We start from the raw sequence: 23,561 nt of genomic DNA on the forward strand, positions 1-23,561 counted from the left end.
CTTTTTTTCTCCCCATATGCAGGGCTGAACACCAAGACTTCTCTCCAAATCATGTAAGATGTTAAAAACCAAGTATTTTCTTAAAAAGAAAAGTGAGGAAAGAAGTAAAACAAGATTTTTTAGGAAGAATCACAAGAACTGGTTAAAGAACACACAACCTGGTAGGAACAGAATAAGGAACATCCAGCAGGAATAGATGTTGTAAAGAAGCACTCGTGTCAAAACTGAGGCCTGAATAGTTCAACATTGCCATCAGTTAACAGCCAAATATGAAATAGGTTAACACCAAGATGCAAGAGAGAAGGAAAAACACCTTAAAGTCAAATAATGACTTACCCATGTATTAATTAATCTTACAAATTTTTACAGCACTTGGTGTAAGAAGGCCACTCCAAAAACAACAAAAAAAAAAGGGATATGACCTCTTTGCCCTTTTCTGGCAGAGCAGTGATCTTGGCATATATTAGAACTAGGGAAAGCATTTTGGTTCTCTGAACTTGTGCCAGGATGACAAAACAAGCACAGGGCTTGGGGGTACAAGCAGTACTGCTTCTCAACACACTTCATGAACAGATTTTTGTGTGTGCTGTCAAAATCTGAGCCCTCATGGGGAAAGGATGTCACAAGGCCCACTGACCTGAATTAGCCTGCTCAAGTTCAATAGCATGATCCTTCACATATCTTTACAAAATGAGATTATTTTAGAAGTGTTGTAATACACAGATACAAAGTGTCTAATGTCTAGATACCATTTTCATATTATAAGATTGTAAATCATTAAATTCAGTAAAAATCATTCAGGATATGGACCTGAAACACAGACTTCAAATGCCTCTTCAGTTCTTTTTGTAGAACTCCAAGCTCACATCTCCAAATTGTATCTTACTATGTTTTATATTCCTTTACAAGTATGTCTTTAATTCTTACTTGATCAAGAACAACGTATTTAAGAATCAATTCTCCTTTTCAAAAGTTCCTTCCTACTTTTGACAGGCAAATGTTCAAAGGTTCATTTTATTTGTTTATGAAGGCTGACAAAAGAAAAGCTTAAAACAGTTTTCCTTATTTTATGAAACACTTATACAAAGTATTAAAATTCAAATGATTCTCTGTATTTTTTCAAAATTAATTACCAAGCTACAAAAGCTAGGATGGCTCAAAAGGCAACTGTTAGCTGTTATTTCCGACAAATACAAAACAAAGTTACCTACAATCATGAACAAAAGCCACCTGTAACACTTCTATAAACAAACTGCAAGTGTGTTTGTAATATTGTTTAAGGATTTGTATGTCACATCTAAGTGATGCAAACTTAGAGCACAAATAGTAACAGAGACCAAGGAATACAAATTTATTAAAGTCTTTAAGTTATTTCTAGAATAAGTATCTGTATGTGTATCAATAAACCATACTATATGTAAGCACTAAAAGTAAATACAAGACAGCAAGTTATTTCTTTCTGAAAACTCCAAACACATGCATCCCTTCTTTTCTAAACAATGTTTTTACCAAATTTTAAGAAATACTTGTAGGGTGAGCTTAAAGGCCAGTTCTTGCCCCAAACACCTTGGTCAGTTGGGAGAAGTTTGGTAAGATACTTGGCATTTAGACTACTATTTTGTAAAACAGTTTTATTTCATTCCTCAGCAACAAACACTAAATAAAAATATAAACCAAAAATAATGTGACCTTCAGCTTACATCACTTCAACATATTCAATTCTCACTCCCCCTTCCAATGCAGTGGCAATTCTTTTCATTCCTCCTACACTGCAAAATTCTGTCTCACTACTAGAGTGACAGCAAGTCCATCTGTCCTCCTGTCCTTAAGAAAAGGGAGCAAGCTGGCTGGCACAGAGCAGAGGACAGCAGACTGGCAGCTGACCTGTGGCTCAACAGAAGCAAATAGCTTCTCAAGCAAACAGGGCTACACAAGATGCAGATTCTGGCACTGAAGAGACGATACTTCTCCTAGGGATCTTCAAGTGCTTCTGCATGAGAGGAAAGGAAAAGGGGCACAACAGATGTCTCCAAAGCTGTAAATGCCAACATCTGAATCAGGCAAAATCATGCCCCAGAACTGTAAAACAAACCACTGAAGTGAAGCTGCCTCTGATCTGCTATTTTTAAACATAGACAATTTTAGACAATGAATTGCTGCTCTGCAGTAATAAACAGTCTCAGCTTCAACATCAAAATCAGTATTTTACAGAGCCATACATGAAGATGTGAACACACAAACCATTTTACCACTGCCATCATAGGTGAGATTACTGCCAGCAAAGGTCAGGACAAGACAGTTAACTGAACTAACGATTTTGAATCAATCATGGGAGGAAGGTCAAACTTATCAACCAGACCATGAAATCAGAAGAAAAATCACCTATTAAACCTTTATTGCCTGCAGAAGATTCAGGCTTCAGAAACTAAGCCATTTCTTTTTAGCATCTGCAACCAAAAAAATAATATTCTGAAGGCATTATAACATTTCACTGCATTTGTCCCAAGTCAGTTTATCATTCCTTCCAGCAGCATGAAAGGTGAAAACTGACTCTTCATGAGTCTAATCAAATCTGAACTTAATTACAGTAAATGTTTAACTTCCACCACAGTTAATCACTTATCCAACTTACTCCACTAACCTAACAGATGCATCTGTCAGCATACACATTTGATCCAATTACTTCCTGATGCTACAGAAGTAGTGATCAATGTAGAATATGTAATGATTCAGTAAGAATATCCAAAACAGTTGTAATACCTGGTTGTTTGCCCCACACCCAACTCTCAACAATTGATTTGGCCCTGTAAGTGGGCAGTGGAGTCTCCTCTTCATCTTTCTTTTCTTTGTCATTTTGCTCTTCTTTCTTTGATGCAGTTTGGCATTCAGTGCTATCATCTGAAGAAACAAAGCGGGGGGGGGGGGGGGGGCGGGGGGGGAGGGTAGAAAAAGAGACCAGTTAAGCTATTTTCCCCTTTAATTCAGTTATTAGAAATGTAAAGGTGAAGTGCCCAGCCCACAAGTTTGCAGAAATATTGTTTATCATTAAGGGGGAGGGGAGGCCAAGCAGGGGAAGAAGTAGCATTTTACCATGTTAACTGCCACAGGTGCTAGGTCTCACGTTACATTTCATAAGACTGTGACCTTAGAATCCAGAAATCACTGCTGTAACCTCCTACTGAGGATGAACATTTAATATCAATACCATATGTAAGACTTACAAAGGATTTGCAACACACGGTATCACAAACAATGCACTTTCAAGTCAGATTTTGCTCCCAACTATCCACATTTCTGTAGTATTAATTTGCTTTCATATTCCGTTTCCAACACAGGAAAAAAGACAGCAATTACCTTAATTTCAAAGTTAAGGAGAGCTATACATTGGCATTTACGCTAATTTTATGCAGCAGTATTTCAACATCTGTAACATATTCAGCATCTTAGTAATTACCAGCTAATAATGAAAATAATACCACCACTTTCTGCCCAAGCAACAAAACAGCGTTTACAATCCTTTTGAGATCACTTTCATAAAGACAGAACACAGACACTATAGTCACTTATCTCTCTAATCAAAGGTTGCATTTAAGTTCCAATTTTCTAAACACAGTAGAACTAGACACCTGGAAGTCTGTCCTTATTCATACTGGGGACATGGAAAACCATATCCATACCTTCAGTCAGTTCAATGCACAAGACTGCCTTGCAATCAAGGGCCGTATTGGTAACTGCTTTCCTCACCCTGACCTTTTCTACAAATACCCTCCAAAATTTCTCAAGTCCAACACTGAACTTACCCATTAAGAGCTTAGGTTCTACCCATTTTCACCAGGCTCTTAAAGATTACTGGTCTTCCATTCCCATCTGCCAATCTAGTCTACAAAGGCTCCCTCATAAAAGTCCAGGCCACAACAAGCCAGTCAACCATTAGAATCTTGTCTTTTTCCCTATCTCAACCCACACACCCAAAACATACACATTTGTACCAGTGTATGTCAGAAGACAATAATAAGCAAGAGGTTTACAGCTGCAGCCAGACAGGGCATATCTGACCGCAGCCTGCCTCAGACTCACCAGGACCCCACTTGGAGATCAAAGGCTCTCATCACCTCAAATACACAAAATATACCTATCACAATGTACAAAAACATTCAACTCTTTCTATCAGGCCTGAAAAAAATGAATGGGTAATTGGTTGCAACTGGATCTGTGATTGCCTCTGTTAAATATTTGTTAGACTGTAGACAACAGCACTTCCCAAAATAAACCTTTTTAAGGTGCCTTAATTATACAAGTTTTAAATTAAAGCCAAGGCTTCCTAACCTATAACACACACTAGTGCTCAGGAGGTGACTCAGGGAGAACTGGGAGCGGGGTAAAGGAGACAGAACTGTAGCATGCATGCTGAAGCTGAGATTGAGGGCTAAGGGAGGAATAGCAAAGCCACCTAAGAACAGGAAAAAGCAGTTTGGACATCCCACTTGTAAGCAGCAATCATAGAGTGTATAACCATTTCTCTCAAACACCAAGAACAGCCAGTACTACAGCAATCATCAGCCTGGTAACACATGTCCAAAATGTGACTGAATCTAGCTGTTTCTATTCCAAGGTGCAAGCCAATAATATTAAAAGCACATTCCGTAACAGAGTTAAATCAGTGACTAAGGACCCTGTTTAGCTCCAGTAGTTCAGAATATTCCCACTGTAACACCATAATGTCACTGTCTCTCCACTCACCCACACATCTAGAGGCACACTCCAGAGGGTCTGGGATTTTACTTAGTGGGTAGAAGGGTTTTGTGCCAAGACATTGCACTTTGCAGGCAGCTGTAAGAGAACTTGTTACACTTTCTAACAGATCCTTGGGAAAGGGTGACAACATAGGGCTACAGTCAGTCATTTTGCTCAGCTCCTCCCTGCAAATGGAGAAGGTCCCAGTCCAGGTGGGAACTTCAGCTTTGCATTGTACAGAAACAACCCTGACACACAAATCCACAAGAAGGATTTCCCCTCCCCCATCATCTGTATGATCAGAAAAGGGGAGCAACGAGGAAGAAGTGAGACTGAGTGAGCTAAAAAGCCCATGTCAAAGTTCAACAGACTTTTCAGTATACTTGCAAAAAAACTCATAAGGGACAAAGTTGGTATCACTCTAGATTGAAAGCAGCAACACAGACGTCATTAACTGTGGAGACTCAGTTATGCTTAATGAGAGGGATTTATCAAAAGGGAGCCCCAAAGATTTTTCAGGAAGAGGGGCAGGGAGGAAGAAATCTTGAGTGAAGCCAGCACAGGCCAAAATAACAAGTTTTCAAAACAATGCATGCAGTGTGAAAACCTGTTTTAATTTCATTTTTCTCAGACTGAAGCATGAATATTGTGGTGGAGGAAACAAAAAATGTGTACCATTTCCCTGAAAGAACTTTCTCTTAACTGTTTTGGTTTACAATTTTAAGCCTCCAAGCTGAGGTCAGTCAAAACTGAGCAACTCAAGTAGCCATCCTCAAGAAGTTCCTTCGTCTTTCAAGCTCACTTAGAGGTAGCTTACCACGTGTGCTCTACCTTGCACAGCAATAGCCTAATCCAGTATAAGCAGAGGATAAAAAGGAAACAGCTAAAGGTGGAACTTACATTCCATAGTCAATGAAGAAAATAATGTCACTGTACAGTTGCCTCGGGCACCTGCTACAGCTTGATCTTGTGTTGCTCTTAAATGCCAATGAAGAGTGTCAACAGTGTTAGGAATCCCTCAGTAGAAGGAAAAAGCATGCAACAGTTTCCCAACAGATGTTGCCATTCACAAGCCAAAAAGTTACACGCTGTGCGTTAAACAAGGGTCGTATTTTACAAGCACTCTAAAATAGTATTCGGCAGTCCCAGATCCAGGAAATCTTTCAGCTGCAATACAAAATAATAATTTTATTTCTGTCAAAAGAGCTTTTCTTTTATATGTATATACACATGCATAAACTTCATTTGATAATTATTTGTGAAGGAAGGATGCATGCCTAACCATTTGCAAATCATGTTTACACAGCCTTCCAGGTGTAGAAGTCCAGGTGACAGAAAATTCTGATCTCATAATCCTAATCAGAAATAAAGTTTCTTTTCCTCCCTGGTATACTATATTTTAAAAAGCATTTTTAAACTATCTGTTGAATATGCAATAAAGCATTTTACACTTATGAAGTCAAACTGTCCAACAGGGTGACTACAGACTTCCCTTTATCCTGCAAAGAGAGTATAATAATCTACAGCTGAGTACTGAATGCTCGAGACACTGGGTACAGCCAATATAGCTGGGTCGAGGCAAGGAGAAAATAGAAGACGCACGTTTCTCAATTTTAACAAGTTCTTTCTTGCACAAGGAGGCTCAAAGCAGGAGCCACCCTATATGCCTGCTCACTACTACAGTTTGGTACATACATGGTCTGAACAGTAGCCACCATAACCAAATTCCCACGTACTGTATCATAAAGATTTAGTTTCTGCCAGCCTCTCTGGAATCACTTGTGGCATTTGGACTTTATTATCTATTTGCAGGTGCAACACTGAATGAGGTTTGTGGATTCAATGGCACTATGCTGACAAAAGTCCAGCTTTCAGGAAAGGGGGAACAGAAGCAAAGAGGAAGCCCACAATGTTTACCAAAGGCAGGACAGAGGCATGAAGCTGATAATTTTCTGGTTTTGCCCTGGAACTTAAAATAGCTAACTGAAACAGAAATCCCCACTTATACAGAAGTTTGCAGAATCAAAAATTTAACAACCACCCACAAAAGAGAGACCCATGTAGTTGACTGGTAATGTCTTAAAATTTTGCATTAATGGTTCTCTAACTTAAAAATTTAGTAAGAACAACACTATTTAATACTTCTTATTGTTTTTAGTACATAGTTTCCAGCACACAAGATATTAATCTCATCCAGATTTCCTCAGATCAGTCTAATTATCTTTTAAGTACATGCCATGTTGCAAGTGCACCTGTATCTGGACATCACTTCTGTCACAGCTGTGTCCTGAGATGATACTTGGAAACAAGCAAATCTGCTAAACACGTTTATCAAACCTGTTTTGCTTAAAATGCCATGAAGAAAAAACAAAGAGGTTATTCCTAACCACATGTTCTTGCTAACAGAGGGGGAAAAATACACCCCTTGCATATTCTTCCCAGAGAGAAAAGGAATGCTTTTTGCTATCAATAGCAGGTTCTTCAATCTATTGCCAGTGCCAATACCCACTGAAAGAATGAAGTACCTCTTCTGAGCAGCCCAGTCAGCACCAACACAGCACTACAGCACTAGTGAAGAAAAGGAGTTACAATGGATAGGGATAAATCAAAGCTTTTTAAAACAGACTGATTTTTTTTTACAAAAAGACTACTTCAGCAACATCTTCAATTTATCTCCGAATTAGTCAATTTAGCAGCAAAATCTGAATATTGAGATTAAAATGTATTGCTTTTTATATAAACCCCATTATTTGTATGTACTTTTCCCTCTCTTCTTGAATTACTTTTATAGATTGTTTAGGCAAAAAAAAAGTAACTACCAACTAAACAGACGAAAATACTCCAGCCTTTTATTTCATGAAACTCAATTTGAGCTGCAAGTTCAGAGATGTAAACTAACCACCAGTTTTTCTGGTTCCACAATTCACTACTGCCTAACAGAATCAAACAATCTGATCGATATTAACCAAAAAAAGACTTGATTAGTTTTTCTTCTCAAAGCTCAAATCCAGCAAGCAAGATGGTTGTATTTTACCAATCCTGTAGGCCAGCACAATGGTATTTATGAATGCTAATTTCACCAAAAGACAACATATGCACTAATTTTAAAGACATAAGAGCCTGAAAAAGCTGTATTTAAATGTCTAAACTACTGTAGCTTTTCAAGAAATAGATGTTTTACAAGCATCTATGCAGAAGAACGCAAACACTCCAGCTGAGGAAATGAACATACGTGATCTGTGCTGTATAATACCTACACTTAACCCCTCCAGAAGGGAGGGCAAGGGGAAGGTGTTGTTTCAGTTTTTCTTTGCTACTCACTATCCAACTCTTAATTTAATTTTATTTATTGCCAATTAAGATATTTTCTCCAAACCAAGTCTATTTTGCCCATGAGAGTAACTGGTAAGTCATCTCCCTAGCCTTATCTTGACCCATGAGCTTTTCCATTTTGTTTTCTCCCTCTGCCCTGTCGAAGAGGGGCAGTGAGTGAGAAGCTGGGTGGGCAGCTAGCAAAGGTCAGCCCACCACAATACAGTACAGGAAACAAGTGGCAGTCTTGGTTTAATAAAGAAAAAACCCACAGACAACACCAAGCACAAAACACACCAGTTAGAAAAGCTTTCAGAAGCCTTATCACAGTTTGAACCACTGACATTTTAAGGTTAAAAATTGCCTTATTTCTACAGTAAGCTGTCAGAATTTCTGTATTTTTAAGTAACAGTACCCTACCGCCTTTAACACCTCATGTCTTTTTGATCCTTCAAAGTCATGTGTATGTACATACCTCCAGCATTAAAAAAAAAAAAAAAAAGAAATTTCACATCATTCAGAATAGATGTCTCAAGTGTGAATAAACATATTAAGTCATGGATGATTGACTTGCTTAGCACTTCTGGGTTTTTACATTATACTGCTCTCTACATTTTGGATCAGAACTGACAGCTTGCATTTTCCTATTTGACATTTCAATGATATCCCTGAAAACAAATAGCAATTATACTATGATATCTCTCCATAAGCTTTCTCAGAATCATTGAAGTACTATAGCACCGTAACGAACAAATATCCCAATTCTCCAAGGGTATTTAGCAATAAAGATACTGGAAGAATTGTTTTCTGTCAAAAACCCGCAGTTACAACTCTAAAAACAATGTGTGAGCATCTGGCACAAAAAGAGGAAACTGCATCGATTTCACATGTAAAGCAGATATTTACTTTAATATATTGTCTTTATTATTATAGATGTCTGTTATCTTTTTGCTGCATGAGAGCAGAGTGTGCTGAATCCTTATACCACTACCGTCACAATACCTCTATCGTGAGCTATCAGTGAATGGCAAAGCATTGCCCACAGTTCATTTAGGGGATAACCCCTCCCTTCACTGCATCAAGTTCATGATGCCTTCTAATAATACACATGAAACTAGCCAATCCCAAGAAAAGAAATACTACACTACCTCCAGTCATTTAATGAGCAGCTGTTGTAGTACCCTTTTCTATAAGATCAGCTGTATCTTTTTCCAGTATCAACAATAATATTCATAAGGCCCAGCAGCAGCAGGACAAAAGAGTTTTCTAACTCTGAAACAGGAGCATAATTCCAGTCCTTACTACAGTTTGCAGCCACTCCCAATCCAGAAAGCTTATACTCTTAATAAAAATAATGTGTAATTCACTTTCTTCTCAAACTACTTATTATAGCTTCTTTCCTGTAGAAATAACTTCCTCTAGACAAAAAGACTCCCCCCTCCCCTCTGTTAAAAATGATGAACCATAGGTACAAAAAAAAAAAAAAAACTCCCTAAGAAATTGAGCGTTACTGGTTTGAAATATCATGTCTATTCAACAGTACAGTTCAGGAAGTAACAGAAGCTGAAATAATAGTTCACTTCTACCAAAAGCAGTATTTCCACTCCTCACCTAGATAGAGCCTCATTTATTTGGGGGTCACATAAATTATGGACAAAACTCATCTGACCATGTGGTGCCCCAGGTTAGGAAACCTAAACCTCTTCCTTTTTTGACTAGTTTAATTTTCTGTTCCATCAGCAGTCAAAAGAGCACCACAATCAGAAAAAGGAAAAAAGGCAAAAGTAGAATCACTCCATTTTGTCACAGCCCATCACACAACAAAATCCACTCCACCAAGGCAATCTAAATAAATCTACTACTCTTCCATTTGAAAGATTCACATTTGAACTGCTCTCAAGTACAGTAGAAGACAAAAAAAAAAACCAAAACAAAACAACCCACAACACTACATTCTCAGTTAAGATTGTGCACACTTTTTTAGCTGACCTTTTAGTTACTTTATGAAGACTGTAAACAAGATTAGAAATAGCAGTATTGGCTTTACCCCATTCCTCAGTCCACTTCCTTTAAACAAAGGCTTCAGCTGTAAACACATCAAGCATACCAAACAAGAGGACACTGCCAAGCCTCTCTCATAACAACATGCCTAGTTATGAAGTTAATTTCAAAGGGCTGGAAAATATTTAAGTCTTCACTTGAAGGGTTAGACATTACTTTTCTGTACGTTTAAGAAATCAGTTTCAATTGTATTTAATTCAAAACATGAATACCAAATTGTATAAACAGGTGATAATAATCCAAAGTTCTGTGATACTATGAAATCTGAATTCCATTTTCATCATTGTGATGAAAGAAAAAATGAACAAAGAAAAAAATAATTTAAAAATCCGTACCTTTTCTTGGAGGTAGTTCACCACTTTGTGTTAACTCTGTTCCAGGATATACAATCTCCCCATCTTTTACCATTTCATTCCACAAGCCACATAGTCCATCTCGTGTAAAAGCAAGCTGTTAAAAATAATATATAAATATATTTATATATAAAAAATAATAAATATATAGTTACACAAAACAATTTTCTTTCAAGCTAACATTCAAAATACATCAGATTTTATATTTTGTCCCAGAAGAAAGAACACACATGTATCACCTCACTAGTATATTCATTGTGTGTATATATGACGGGTTTAAAATATCTTCAGAATATCTGATTCTCTAGCTATGCTATTTTCAGACTAAAAGCACAAAAAAGTAACTTTTTGATATGCTCAAATACAGCAAGATGAACGTTCTCTGAAAAATTCTCAAAAGCATGGATTTGGTCACCTCAGAACTATCCACACATTCAAGATAACATCATGCAATAATCAGGGGGGGCATGGGGAGAGGTGTCCTTTTTTCCTTCAGGAAAAGCTATCCAAACAAAGTCACAAAACAGGGATGCATGAAGGAAGTCAATAGTCCCCTATCCAAACCAGCAACTGAAGAGCTGGGCACTCAACCAGAACACATTACACCAAGGCACAGGTTCATAAAGGTATGTAACCAGTTCAAACTGGCTCTGCTGTGCAAAGCATCTCTCCGAGCCCTCCTTCTTCCTTCCAGCTGCCATAACGCCTCCTCTCACATGCAGAGCCAGATTATGGAACCGATCAGGACTAAAACCAGCTGTGCCTGGGGAAGAGTGAAGGGTCACCTCAGCCCAGATCAGCTCCCAATATGTTATGTGTGCAATAGGACAAATACCTGCAACAGAACAAATGGCAGGACTGTGCTAGCTGGCAGCACTCGGGAAAGCACCAGCAGTAACGTGAGTCTCCTAATGATTTATCAATTTGGATCTCCCTTGAAGAATCCTAAGGACTGGGATAACTTGTCTTCTACTGATGTTGTTCTCTGCTTTATAAAACACTGCAAAACAGGTGTCAACATCCCCAGTGAAATCCATAATAACCAGGCAGTAATCTGCAGCCATGCAGCGTAAGGGAGGAGGGGAGTACACGAAACTGAAAAACAGAATACCTTTTGCATACCGAAGTGGTGCAGTGGAGACATTTAAAAAAAACTGCAGAAGGCTTATTCAGAAGCATCTTTGTGTTATGTAACTAGTATTCAGATCTGAAGTGGTTTAACTGAGGAGTACCACAAAGACATTACTTACACAATCGCTGCAAAATATTTCCCATTATACACAGAAGCCCACTTAATACTTTATTTTGATCTATCTCCTGAAGATATTTTGAAGATTTCAGATTTTGAAGAGCCACAACCACCAGCAGGGAAGCCATCTGCTGAGCCAGCTAATCTCACTTACCATGAAGAATTAAAGACAAGTTTCATGTTTTGACACCACTGTAACACAGTAAATCACCACAGTAGTTTTGTGACTTTCATATTGCATACTTCAGAAATCCACTCATTAATGATTTCCACCTTTTTTCTTTCGGCATAAAGTATGAGCTGTCACATCCTACCTATTTGTCACTTGCTATTTCCTATCTCCGGGGGCTAAGAGGGAAAAGAATCACACAGTGTGAGCTAGACATCATTCAGCTTACCTAGAGTTTATCAGTTCTGCAACACCAGAATTACACTGTGACCATGCTTTACCAAAAGGTACAGTCCCTGTTCTACCAGAGCTAGAGAGCACATAAGAGCTTTTGCAAAGATTCTGTGTTTCACTAAAAGCTTTACATTTGGCTTTTCTTAAATTAAAAAATGGAGTAGTTTGAAGTAAAGCTCCACTTCAACAATGCAAAAAGGAAAAAAATACAACAGCCGTTCACCACTGACCAAATTTCTTGCGTTGTTCTTACTCTATAAATATTTCAAAAATAAATGGCGTTTACTTTCTGTTTCATCAGATGTGGTCGTATACTTTAGAGGGGTACTTAAGGAATTTATTTTTCACAACTTTTTTCTTGCAAAAACAGCTAAAGACACTTCTTTTTGGCTCATACATGATAGAAGATTCAAAAAAAAAAAACAAACCAACCTACATTAACCTGTTGAATGCTAACCTATGCTAAAATAGAAGCTTGGAAAAATAGTGAGGCAACCCTCCAAATGGTTCGCATAATAAATTATGGTTGTCACAGAGTTTTTTGTCTAATAAACTGCCTTTTCATACCTTTTATTCTACATTCTGAGATCACTTTCATATGGAAAATTATTCTCACAGACCTTAAGCTTACCATCTACGGACCTACAGGCTTTGAATTCAAGGTTCTTCATAATGCAGCACTATTTCAGAAACCTTACTACTTTCCTAAGCATTGCTGTAAAGTAGAATCAAGAATTTTCTCTATTTTGTAACCTCTAATTCTTTCACACGGCACAAAGTTCACACATGTCCTGCACACAACTAAAAACTGAAGAAGTAAACAAAATTTCTTCTGCTTTGGGTTTGGCATTCAAATTCTTATCAAAGTCATTTTCTTGGTGTGTTGCATATAGATAGAGAAACCACCAGGATTATAGGTCAGAGAGAGTTCCTCCTCCTCCAAATACTTCTTGTGGAAGCTCACTCCACAAGCAGCCTTCAGATAACAATTTTGCTCTTACTCAGGTTGTAGTTAACATTTTGCGGGTGGTGTATGTGTTGGAGTGGAGAAAGAAGACATGTTTGAAAGCAAAGGAACACTGAACTATTTTTTTTAGCAATAATCAAAGCAACCAACTCAAAGGACAATCAAGAAACAGTAATCTGACATAACTAAAGGCTACTCAATTCCAACTGTAACAAGTTCACTATTAATCTACTTTATGTTTGGTAGACATATTAAACAGTAAATTGCCACTATGATAGCCAAAAGTGAAAAAGCCTGAGTTTAAGTGATAAATCGTTCAAGCGATTTTATTTTCATGATCCCAAAACTCTGTAACTATAAAAGAAGCCTCACAACTCCCTTAAGAGAAATATTTCACTTAACAGAAACGGAGAGGAGTGGCTAATATGCCAGAAAGTTGTGTTGCCATCCACAGGCCCTCGACAGGCTGGAGAAATGGGCTGACAGGAGCCTCGTGGGTTCAGCAAGGAGGAGTGCAAAGTCCTGCACCCGGGGAGGGACAACCCCAGGCACCAGCACATGCTGGGGGCCATCCAGCTGGAAGGCAGCTTTGCACAAAGGCCCTGGGGGGTCCTGGTGGACACAGCTGAACATGAGCCACCAATGTGCCCTTGCTGCAGAGAAGGCTAATGGGTGTCCTGGGCTGCATTAGCAGCGCTGCCAGCAGGCCGAGGGAGGTGATCCTTCCCCTCTACTCAGCACTGATGAGGCCACACCTGGAGTACTGCGTCCAGTCCTGGGCTCCCCAGTATGAACAAGACATGGACGTACTGCAGAGTCCAGTGAAGGGCCACAAAGATGATTAAAGGACTGGAACATCTCTCCTATGAGGCAAGACTCAGAGAGCTGGAACTATTTTGCCGCAAGAAGAGAAGGTTCAGCAGGGAACTCCTCAATGCATATAAACATCTGAAGGGATGGCACAAAGAGTATGGAGCCAGGCTCTTTTCAGTGGTGCCCACTAGCAGTAGGCATGAAATGAAACACATACAGTGTTCCCTCAGACCATCAGGAAACATTTTTTCACTGTGAGGTTGACCGAGCAATGGCACAGGTTGCCCAGGAAGGCTGTAGACTCTCTATCCTTGGAGATATTTGAAAGCCATCTGGACACTGTCCTGGGCAACTGGCTCTAGGTGGCCCTGCTTGAACAGGGGGCCAGGAGCAGATTATCTCCAGAGGTACCTTCCAACTTCAACCATTTGCGATTCTGTGAATCTAGCAGCTGAAGATAAGATTAAGTCAATTCTGTTGTACAAAAGTCATATACCTTCTCTGACTACACAATCTTGCTTTTCTTTCTTTCTGCAGTGTTTTAAGACTATCTTACGCAGCACAAGCACGTATTATTTAATTCTTTTGCTCCCACCAATACATCCTGCATTCAGTCACCTGCAAGGAGTCTATCAACAAATCCAAGTGCTGAGACAGGAAAAACTAGAACTTTGTTCAGAACAAAATTAGAAGACATCTCTCTTGGTTTCTATTTTCCAAAATATAAGACTCTTCTTCAAAAATATGGCTCTTCTTCCACTCATTTCTTCAAAGAAAACTCACAGAGCAATCAAAGGTGTGTAATGGTGGCAGCGTAAGAGAAGAAAAACACATTTGGCATCTTCATTGTTTCTGACATCCTGGAGCTGAAGTACAAGAACACCGACCTGTGTTTTGTTAAGTCTAACACTCTCCCACTAGATTGCTTGATTTATGTGGACATCTGACTCTCTAATGATGTAACTTCATTTGTGAATGTTTAAAAGGGTGAACTTTACAAACTCAGTAAGATAACAAATTAATTATAATTAAGTTTCACTGAACTTTTGCCACTGGCAACAGTACCAGAGATGTACACTCTGTAAAGACCCCGTAAGGGCCCCGCGTCCCTGCTTGCCTGACCACATACATGCTGCCTTCCCAAAACAGAGACAACAGTAGCTCCATGCTCCACCACCACTATCCACTGCCCCTTACAACCTTGGCCCATGTTCTTAATCCTCCTACTCATTCCACCAAATCAAGTGCCATTCCCCATGCCCAAGATCTCCCTTGTTCTTCCCATGGCATCTCCTGACCTCCTCTCATATAAGACCACAGCCAGATATCCTCATCTCGTATCCACTTCACCTTCAAGCCACTTCAACCATTTCTCACACATTCTCATCCCCAAACCATGTCTTGATCTCTGCACTCATACAGCATGTATCTCACCAAATTCATACTTACCGCACAGACCTAAGTCTCAGCCGTGCTCATTTAACGTAAGCCAAAAATACAAGAGCCTAAACAGAAAGACTTCAAAGTGAACGTCTACTGTACTGTAAACTGGGTAGCCCCCACTCTAACTTTTTGCTAATCCTACCTCTGCAGTTAAACTATAATTTATTCTGTCTGCTACAACATTTAATTAAGTCAAAGGGATCTCTAGTTTGGTTGCTGGCATGTGCTGCTGCCACCCCTCCAACAGGGCTGGCAGTGAAACACCCGTCCATCCCCAACAACTCTAGAGAATAAGGCATCGACATTGACATTTCCTTACATTTCAAGAAAATTAAATCTTGCAATCTTAACTGGGTAAGCTTCTGAGAATTCTCAAAGCATCACTACATTTTTGCTTTTAGTAATTTATTTTCAGAATAATCAGCAGCTGTGATTTTGTTCTCAAGTCAACTATTTAAGTCAAGTGAAGCTTATTCCATGTGGTATTGCAGATCATGTTCTTGATATGGTTTCACAAACTTTCACGCAGAAAGCATAGAAGCCTCCATAAAAGTTAATTCGAGCTCAAGAAGAGTGAAACCAGGAGAAGAAAATGACACAAAAGGACAGGAAATGATTCAGGAAGGATTTCTGATTATGTAACTGCACTGGAAATTCAAGAAAGTGACTTCATAATCACAAAATGTCAATATGGATTTAAAATATAAGCTACTTAAATAATCTTCACCTCAGAATTGCCAGCAGCAGGGAGGGGGAGAGAATCTGTTCTTCCATTCAGTTATTTCTGCATTAGTCATTGGCTACATTTTAAACACTAATTTAAAAAACATTTTTCTTCAGAAATAGATTTAAAAGAAAAAACTTTTTCAGACCAGTAATAGTGAAGAAAAATCACAGAACAGTAAATCCTTTCCCAAGTCTCTGCTGTTTTCGCTTTTTTGAATCCGTTCAATTTGTGCTTCCTTTTTCATTGTCACCTAACTTCCTTCCTTCCCTGCTGAAGCATGCCCTGAAACCACAGCTGCTATGCAAAGCACTGTGCAACATCATTAGATCTAAACATACCACTCTAAAGCTCTGATAGCAGAGACAGAAAAGTTCAGGAGCCCCACATTACTTCAGCAGATTTGGGGTTAAACTAGAAACGTCCCCATAACAAGTCTACCAGTCTTACATGTGTTGCAAAAGTTCAATATCAGCTAATGGTCATATGCAAAGGAATACCATGCAACTCCCTCAAACTTAGAAGAGAAATTCTCTAACTTGCTTCATTTGCAGACAGTAGTTTGAGCCCAAATATTTGCATAAACATTAAACCTGATTTTTCTAATCTATCACTCCATATATATAGTCCTTACTCCTCCCTCTTGAAATCCATTATTTTGGAGGACAGCACTACTTCATTTTCTAAATAATATTAAAAATCCCTACTGCAAACTTCACTTCCCTTAAAAATGTAATTGCTTGCTGTAAGACTTTCTACATAAGGTCTTCATTTTTTCATCAGAAACCCCAAATTAAGAAGAAAATTAACAGGAAATCAAACAAACAGAGAAAGCAACTTTCACAAACTTATTGCTTTTAATAGTCAGGACATCATTTATTTACCTTATCTTCTCACAAGCAAAAACACTGACCTAGATGCTACAAGAGGGCAATTTTCATGTAACTCAAAATGTCAAATATAACTTTGAAGGGAAGGTTCAAAGATTTCAGACCAATGCAACTCTTACAATTGGCTATTTAATTTTAAAAAGCTTACTCTCATCTCTGTGGCAAAAGATGACAGAAATAGCCTGCCAACCATGAACTCAATGAAAACTGATTAAAATGCATCATATTGCTCTCATAGACAGCTCTTGCACCTTGACTGCTACCTGAAGTTTTTTTCCACACTACAGGAAAACGAAAGTTTTTCACCTCTAATCCCTGCTATTAAGCACAATAGCTCTCCACAGGATCCAGAATAAGCAGCCTAATTAAACACCATTTGAACACACACATGCATCCCATTAGTCAACAGCAATTCTAGTTTTTTCATTATTCAGTCATCACTAATTAAAGTTCTCTGTATAAAGTTCTAAATTAGTAGTACAGTACATCTATTTAGTTGGAATTATTTTAAGCACAGTTTGATTCAGCAAACTAGGTATCTAGGTTTATGGAAACAATTTTAATGTTGCTTTCAATTTGTGTATTTTTTTATACTTTCTTTCTTTAAAAAAAGGATGCCTTCCTCAGAAAGTCATTAAAACACAGTTTCCCATTACACACAGATATCGCTATAAATGTGATGGTTTCTACAAGTAATAGACATAAATAGGTAGGTGTTTTTAAATGTATAAATTCAACTTAAAAAAACAAGTTGGAAATTTCAGTGATATACTAACCTTTCTAGCAACTACATTAAATGTGACCCATGAAAAAGTGGCCTGTACTAAAATCCACCTGTTTTATAACTTCATGGTATTATTTTATTAATTATATTATACACATATTAATGAGGTAGGTAATATGAGAACACATTACATATTGTACTACTGATGCTACCTCATATTGAGCTGAGCTATCCTAATTTTTCAGCTGCTCTAAGTTTGTCTTTTTTCAGACAACACAGAATATCTTAATTCTGCTCCACCATGAAATTTAGATTTTTAATAAAACAAGTGTTTCTCATCAGTTCAAAATTATACTAGCAGCTGTAAATCATACACCAATAAGTCAATAACTTATAAAGTTAGTAAAACGACATGGAACAGTCATGAGTCGCGCTTGGGTCTTTGTAGAACATTTTGGCTTCCTATATTAATATTGAATAGTTTCAGATAAACTAATATAAGCAAAAAATATAATGGAATAAGATACAGTTCCATTAACATTCCACACCAGTTAATCCAGCAGGCTAGAGACTCACTGCTATTACAAAAGGGCTTGTCTTTGACATTCTCTTAAGAACAGTAGTAATATGCTACATCACGTTGGCTTTGCCTCATAAAGAGTAACATCCCAAAACTGCATAAGAACATTTAAATTTGGACTGGATGCCAGCTGGAACAGTGACGCACGCAGGTGATTAAACAAAATCCAAGCTAAAATCCACGTGTCATTCTTTTCTTATTATATTAGTACCACTATATTATAGACTTATTAATGCACATAGTATTATAATATTGTGTATTACATTATTGATGCAACATCTTGAGCTAAGGCAAAAAAGAATCTAATGATTTTCAAAGAGATTTCACTGTCTTAATCCACAACAACTGCCACAGTCATCAAGTCTAAAGAGCGAACTGCCCGGCCACAGTGAAGGAAGAAGAAGAAAAAAAAAAAAAAAAAAAGGAAAAAAAAATCCACACAAACCAACACACCGAAGAAAAAAAAAAATAAGGCGGCAGCAAGTCAAACTTCAGAGACTACCAGCCCACCAAATGAAACATTTCACTTCCAATTCTACACTCCTCCCCAAAATTTGCAACAAACTTTATCTAAAAACAAGGAAAAAATAGTTTTAAAGATTAATCCATCTCTATATGTCTCCTAAGGTAAGAGTTCCCCCATATAACTGTTTCTCCAAGGTCTTTCACCTACCCACTCTTGCATGGCTGTACAGTGAAAAGTTAAAAAAAACTAGCTGCAAAGCTAAGAGTTTCAAGGTCTAATTCCAAACAATATTTTGTAGTTCAGCTTGATTAATTTACATAAATTCGTGTGTCTTTCTTCGAACCTCTCCTAGATACCGTGCTCTTCTTTTCAACTCCTGTTGACAGTCTCTTGAACACCAATAACACTCTTCTATAGTTAGCTGGCAGAAACATGCACAATGGGAAATCAGCGTATTCCGTACACATAGAACTTAAAGGATTAAGAGACAGGATTTATACCTATAAAGAAATTTCACACTCAGCTAGGTCATGCTAGTCAAGAGTAGCTAAAATAGCCAATCGTGCAATAGAAAAATTCCCCAGAGCCCAAAACCCCATTACTTGACAGACAACATCTGCCTTTTAATGCATTAAAAAGGAGCAATTCAAGATTCACATGCACATTTTTTAAAATACTGAACACATACATCCAGATAAAGTTCTGTGATGAGGACCTGTGTAACACCAAAAACAGTTAATCTAATAAGAAAATTACATTATAGCCAGGAGGCCTGGCTAGTCTTCAGATTCCAGAGAAGTGATGTTTGCATCCAGCAGATCACAAATGATTACTGTTCTCTTATTTCATTAATCACATTATTTTGACTACAGCATGACTGGAAGAAAACAAAGGGAGTACCCTGGCAATTAGAGTCTACCTTGTTATTACTCATAAAGAACTCTTATAAATAAGAGAGATTATTCATAGAAATTTGTTACAAATTAAGATTTTTATTATTAAAAGGAATTATTACAATACATTAACTAAACAACAGTCTCATAAAAGACAAATATTTCATTGCAGTTTTACACACACAGCTGAAAATAATCCTTAACGTCTGGATCACAATTGAAACCCTCCTGTCAAAAGTTTACATAAACAAAAAAAAGGGATGTAGAAAAATAGTGCTACAAATGAGGAAAAATCTGACAAATCACATGAACAGTCACATTTTTCACCCCATTAATACAGAAGAAAAATAGGCACTCCATAGTCAGCAGCTGTTACAAAGATTGCCACTTTTTCAGTTAAAATTCTCCTCTATTCTACAAAAAATTTAAGCAACATATTTGTAATCTAGAAGCCACCCTCCAGGGAACACAAGAACATTTCCATATTTCTTAATATGTTTATCTTTAAATTGTTTTCTACTATGCTTATTTACCTCATTACCCAGAACATTTAACTTTGGTAAGAATAAAAGATGAAAATAGAACAAATCTAGCCAAATCAAGAGCAAGCCCTGTCATTTTATAGCATTTACATATAAGACCTACTAAATAATGTAACCTCTAAGGCTATATCTGTCACTTCTGATTCCGATTTAGGTTGTTTGACATAAAATATTGGAGAAAGGCTGCTTTTGAATCACAACTGCATGGGGAAACACCCTTGTCTAACCAAAAGAGCAGCCAAACTCAACCATTCAGACTACCAGCACGTTATCTGGGGTAAAGTCACTCAAGATGACAATTCTAAAATTTTGCTAATATTAACCTGTAACAAAGGAGTAACACAGGCTGACGCATCCCAACAAGAATTTCAGAGTTTTGAGCAGTAACCTGGAAAGGTTATTCAAAGTAAGATACCTATGTGCAACACCTGGGGGAAGGAAGACCACCAACAAGACGAGGACTTAGTCTAGTTACCCATTTCATCTGAAACAAACATCAACTGACCCAAACCACTCTACTCTTCTGTACTTTCCACTTAATATTCAAACCTGAATTGGGAAAACATGATAGTATCCTCATCTCTGTATCACACAACTTTGATAAATGAACAGATCATCTTCTAAAACAAAACTTCCACCAAACACCAGCACATTTCAACAAATCTCAAGCACATACCTTTGACAAAAAATTTGCTCCCTTCAAAAAGAACAAAATTTAAAGGAAGCCTATACCCATTATACAAACAACTACAGTCAAAGTTAATCTGACTTCTTCAAAATATACATTGGACTTCCATCACCTTTTGTTTCAGTTCTCTTGTGTATTAAAGCCACTAGCTCATATACATGCAAGAAGCATAGCAACAGCCTAAGTGAAAAATTTATAGTTCTAGCAGTAATGATACTAGTATCATTAATATTAATAATAATAAATACTTATTATTTATTTAGAACAAAATAATAATAGTTCTAGCATTCACAGCTATGCACTTTGACACTCTGCAAAAATAACATACGTACATAGCCCAGCTTGTATCTAAGCAGAAGGGACTGGACTGACAATACAGATCTACTTGCAGCTTAAAGTAAGTTAGTGTTTCTTCAACATAGGTTTTAAACCAGCATACTCAAAAACCCTAAAGACCTATCTCAAGAGGAAGGCTGCAGTCTTCTGTCTGTCAGCTATCTGGACTAAAAGCATCCTTGATCTGCACCTGAAAGGTCACAATGCAATACAACTATCTAACTCCTTACCTGTAAGTCTGTCTTCAACCATCTGGAGTCAAATCTAGCTTGAGCAGCCAGACAAAAAGATTCAGAAGACATGTTTCCTTCTCCAGCCTCCTCTCCAGGCTGGCTTTGCAGCCCAACCTGCCACAGAACGAGAAAAATAACAACCTAGTGCATGAAATTAACCACACAAGGTTATTTTTGTTCAGACTAGGATGGCTTCCACTTGGATCTTTAGAAATTTATCGCGAATAAGGACCTCCCCCGATCACAGCCCTGAAAATGCACAGGGAGTAAAACACACATTAAGAACACCTGGCACCCCCAAACCCCCTACTTCGCTTCCCTGTAGCGCTGGCGGAACGCAGCCTCCCCTCTGCTGCACCGAGCTACAGCAGAGGCCTAACGCGCGCGCCCCCCCCCCCCAGCCCCATAAGTGGTGCATGAAATAAATAATTGATCGCAGATTACGCAAGCCGCAGGCCAGCATAAAGCGATTACCAGGGCCACCCGCGCCCCCTCCTCCCCCGCCAGCAGCCGAGGCCCGGGGGCTCCCCCCGGCCGCACCACCCCCTCTCCCGGCCGCATCCCCCCCACCCTCGCGGCCCACTGTCACTGCCCCGACGGCCACCAGCCGCGGCTCCATCCCACCTCGGGCAGCCCGCGGCCGGGACCTCAGGGGGCGGCCGGGACCTGGGGGCCGGGGCCGGGCAGGAGGGGCGGGCGAGGCCCCGCCCGGGCAGGGGTCGCTGCACACGGCGCGGGGGCCGCACCGCCCTCCCCCCCTCCCCCCCGCGGGGCTCCCTAGCTGAGGAGGGGCGGCCCCTTGCCCCCCTCCCCGCTACACCGAGGCCGGGCGCGCTGGCGCCCACCGCCCCCCCACTGCGGCCGGCTCCTCGGGGCGGGGGGGGCGCGCCCGCCCTCTGGCTCCCCCCCTCTACCCGCCGAGGCAGATGGAGGCGCCGGCGCGCGCGCCAGCCTCCCTCGCACTCACCGGCCGGCCGCAGCGGCGGCTCCTCGCCACTTGCCTCGCCTCGACCGCGCTACCGCCGCCCGCTCGGCCCCGGGTAATCCTCGCCCCTCCTTCCCTCGCCCGCCCGCCCGCCCGCCCCCCCCTCCGCCGGCCGAGCCGCTCGCCGGTCCCTCCCTCGGTACTGGAGATGGGGGAAACTCGGCCAATTCGCGGCTCAGCCCCTGCTGCGCCAGCAAGGCTCTCGGCCAATCAGGAGGGGAGGGGGAGGCGGGACATCCTGCCCCGGCCGGGCCGCAGCGGGGGGGCGGGGCCGGGGCCGGGGGCGGGCGGGGGCGTCGGGCCGCCTGGCAGATGCGCCTGAAACCAGGCCGGTGGTGGTGGGGAGCGGTGGCTGTGTTTAGGTGGGATGCAGAGGTTAAAAAAAAAGAGCGTTTGGGGTTGTTTTTCTTAAGTCGCTTTAGGGACCACCGGCAAACTACACTGTTAAGGTCGCTTATGGAGGAAAAAAAAGCAGTCGTTAGGTATTTCATAGCAGAAATGTCAATAAGGAGTAGTTGGGAGCAAACAAAATGGCAGAAAAGCCTAAAAAAGTGGAGGCTGGGGACGGGAACACGCTGCTACTACACAGAGCGGGAAGGATGGTGGGGCAGGGTGTGGAGCCTGGCTGAGGGCGGCCGGTGGCGACTGGGCCACACCAGCGGCTGCCTCAGCGCCCAGTTGAGAAGCAGCAAATTACCACGCTTTGGGTAACCTTGTTGGGGACAGTGAAACACATCAGTGTTTTGAAACCCAAATTAACCAAAGGTGAAGTTCCTCACAGTACTTAGGCTCCCGTCCCCTGGCGGCTGAGGAGTGAGGAAGGTGAGAGCAAGGCTTGGCAGACGGGGCTATGGTTGGCTTTGGCCAACGTGAATCCACAGCCTGAATGTCCATGAAATTCTGACAGAACTTGAGACCGTTTGCTGACATTTGGGCAAATGTACACAATGTTTAGTCGCTATTATTTAGGAAGCAGTTTTGTAAGACGCAGTGAACTTGATTCTCTGGGGTTCATTTTCAAAGTAAGAAATGCAACTAGGACCTAACTGCTTAGCCTGTCCCATCTCAGACCTCTCTTGGATCATGACACAGTAGTCACTTAAAGTGAAATACTGTAAAAAAATTCTGAAGTGTCTGAAAATTTATATAAAAAGATAGAAATTAC

General features: G+C 39.9%; 1 protein-coding gene across 3 annotated transcripts in view; it reads right to left on the bottom strand.

Moving 5' to 3' along the window:
• HERC2 (HECT and RLD domain containing E3 ubiquitin protein ligase 2) overlaps nt 1-22,498 on the bottom strand; it is a 113,443-nt gene extending 90,945 nt beyond the window's left edge. For all 3 annotated transcript variants that reach the window (XM_055701450.1, XM_055701451.1, XM_055701449.1), the window contains exons 1-4: nt 22,379-22,498; nt 21,409-21,525; nt 10,443-10,557; nt 2,761-2,898 (exon numbers count right to left, since the gene is read on the bottom strand). In XM_055701450.1, the coding sequence (XP_055557425.1) occupies nt 2,761-2,898; nt 10,443-10,557; nt 21,409-21,480 (325 nt within the window). In that variant the 5' untranslated portion in view covers nt 21,481-21,525; nt 22,379-22,498. The remainder of the gene's footprint in view (nt 1-2,760; nt 2,899-10,442; nt 10,558-21,408; nt 21,526-22,378) is intronic.
• Nucleotides 22,499-23,561: the final 1,063 nt, after the last annotated feature.

This window comes from Falco cherrug, chromosome 2, assembly GCF_023634085.1.
Source record: "Falco cherrug isolate bFalChe1 chromosome 2, bFalChe1.pri, whole genome shotgun sequence".
Taxonomy (NCBI): domain Eukaryota; kingdom Metazoa; phylum Chordata; class Aves; order Falconiformes; family Falconidae; genus Falco; species Falco cherrug.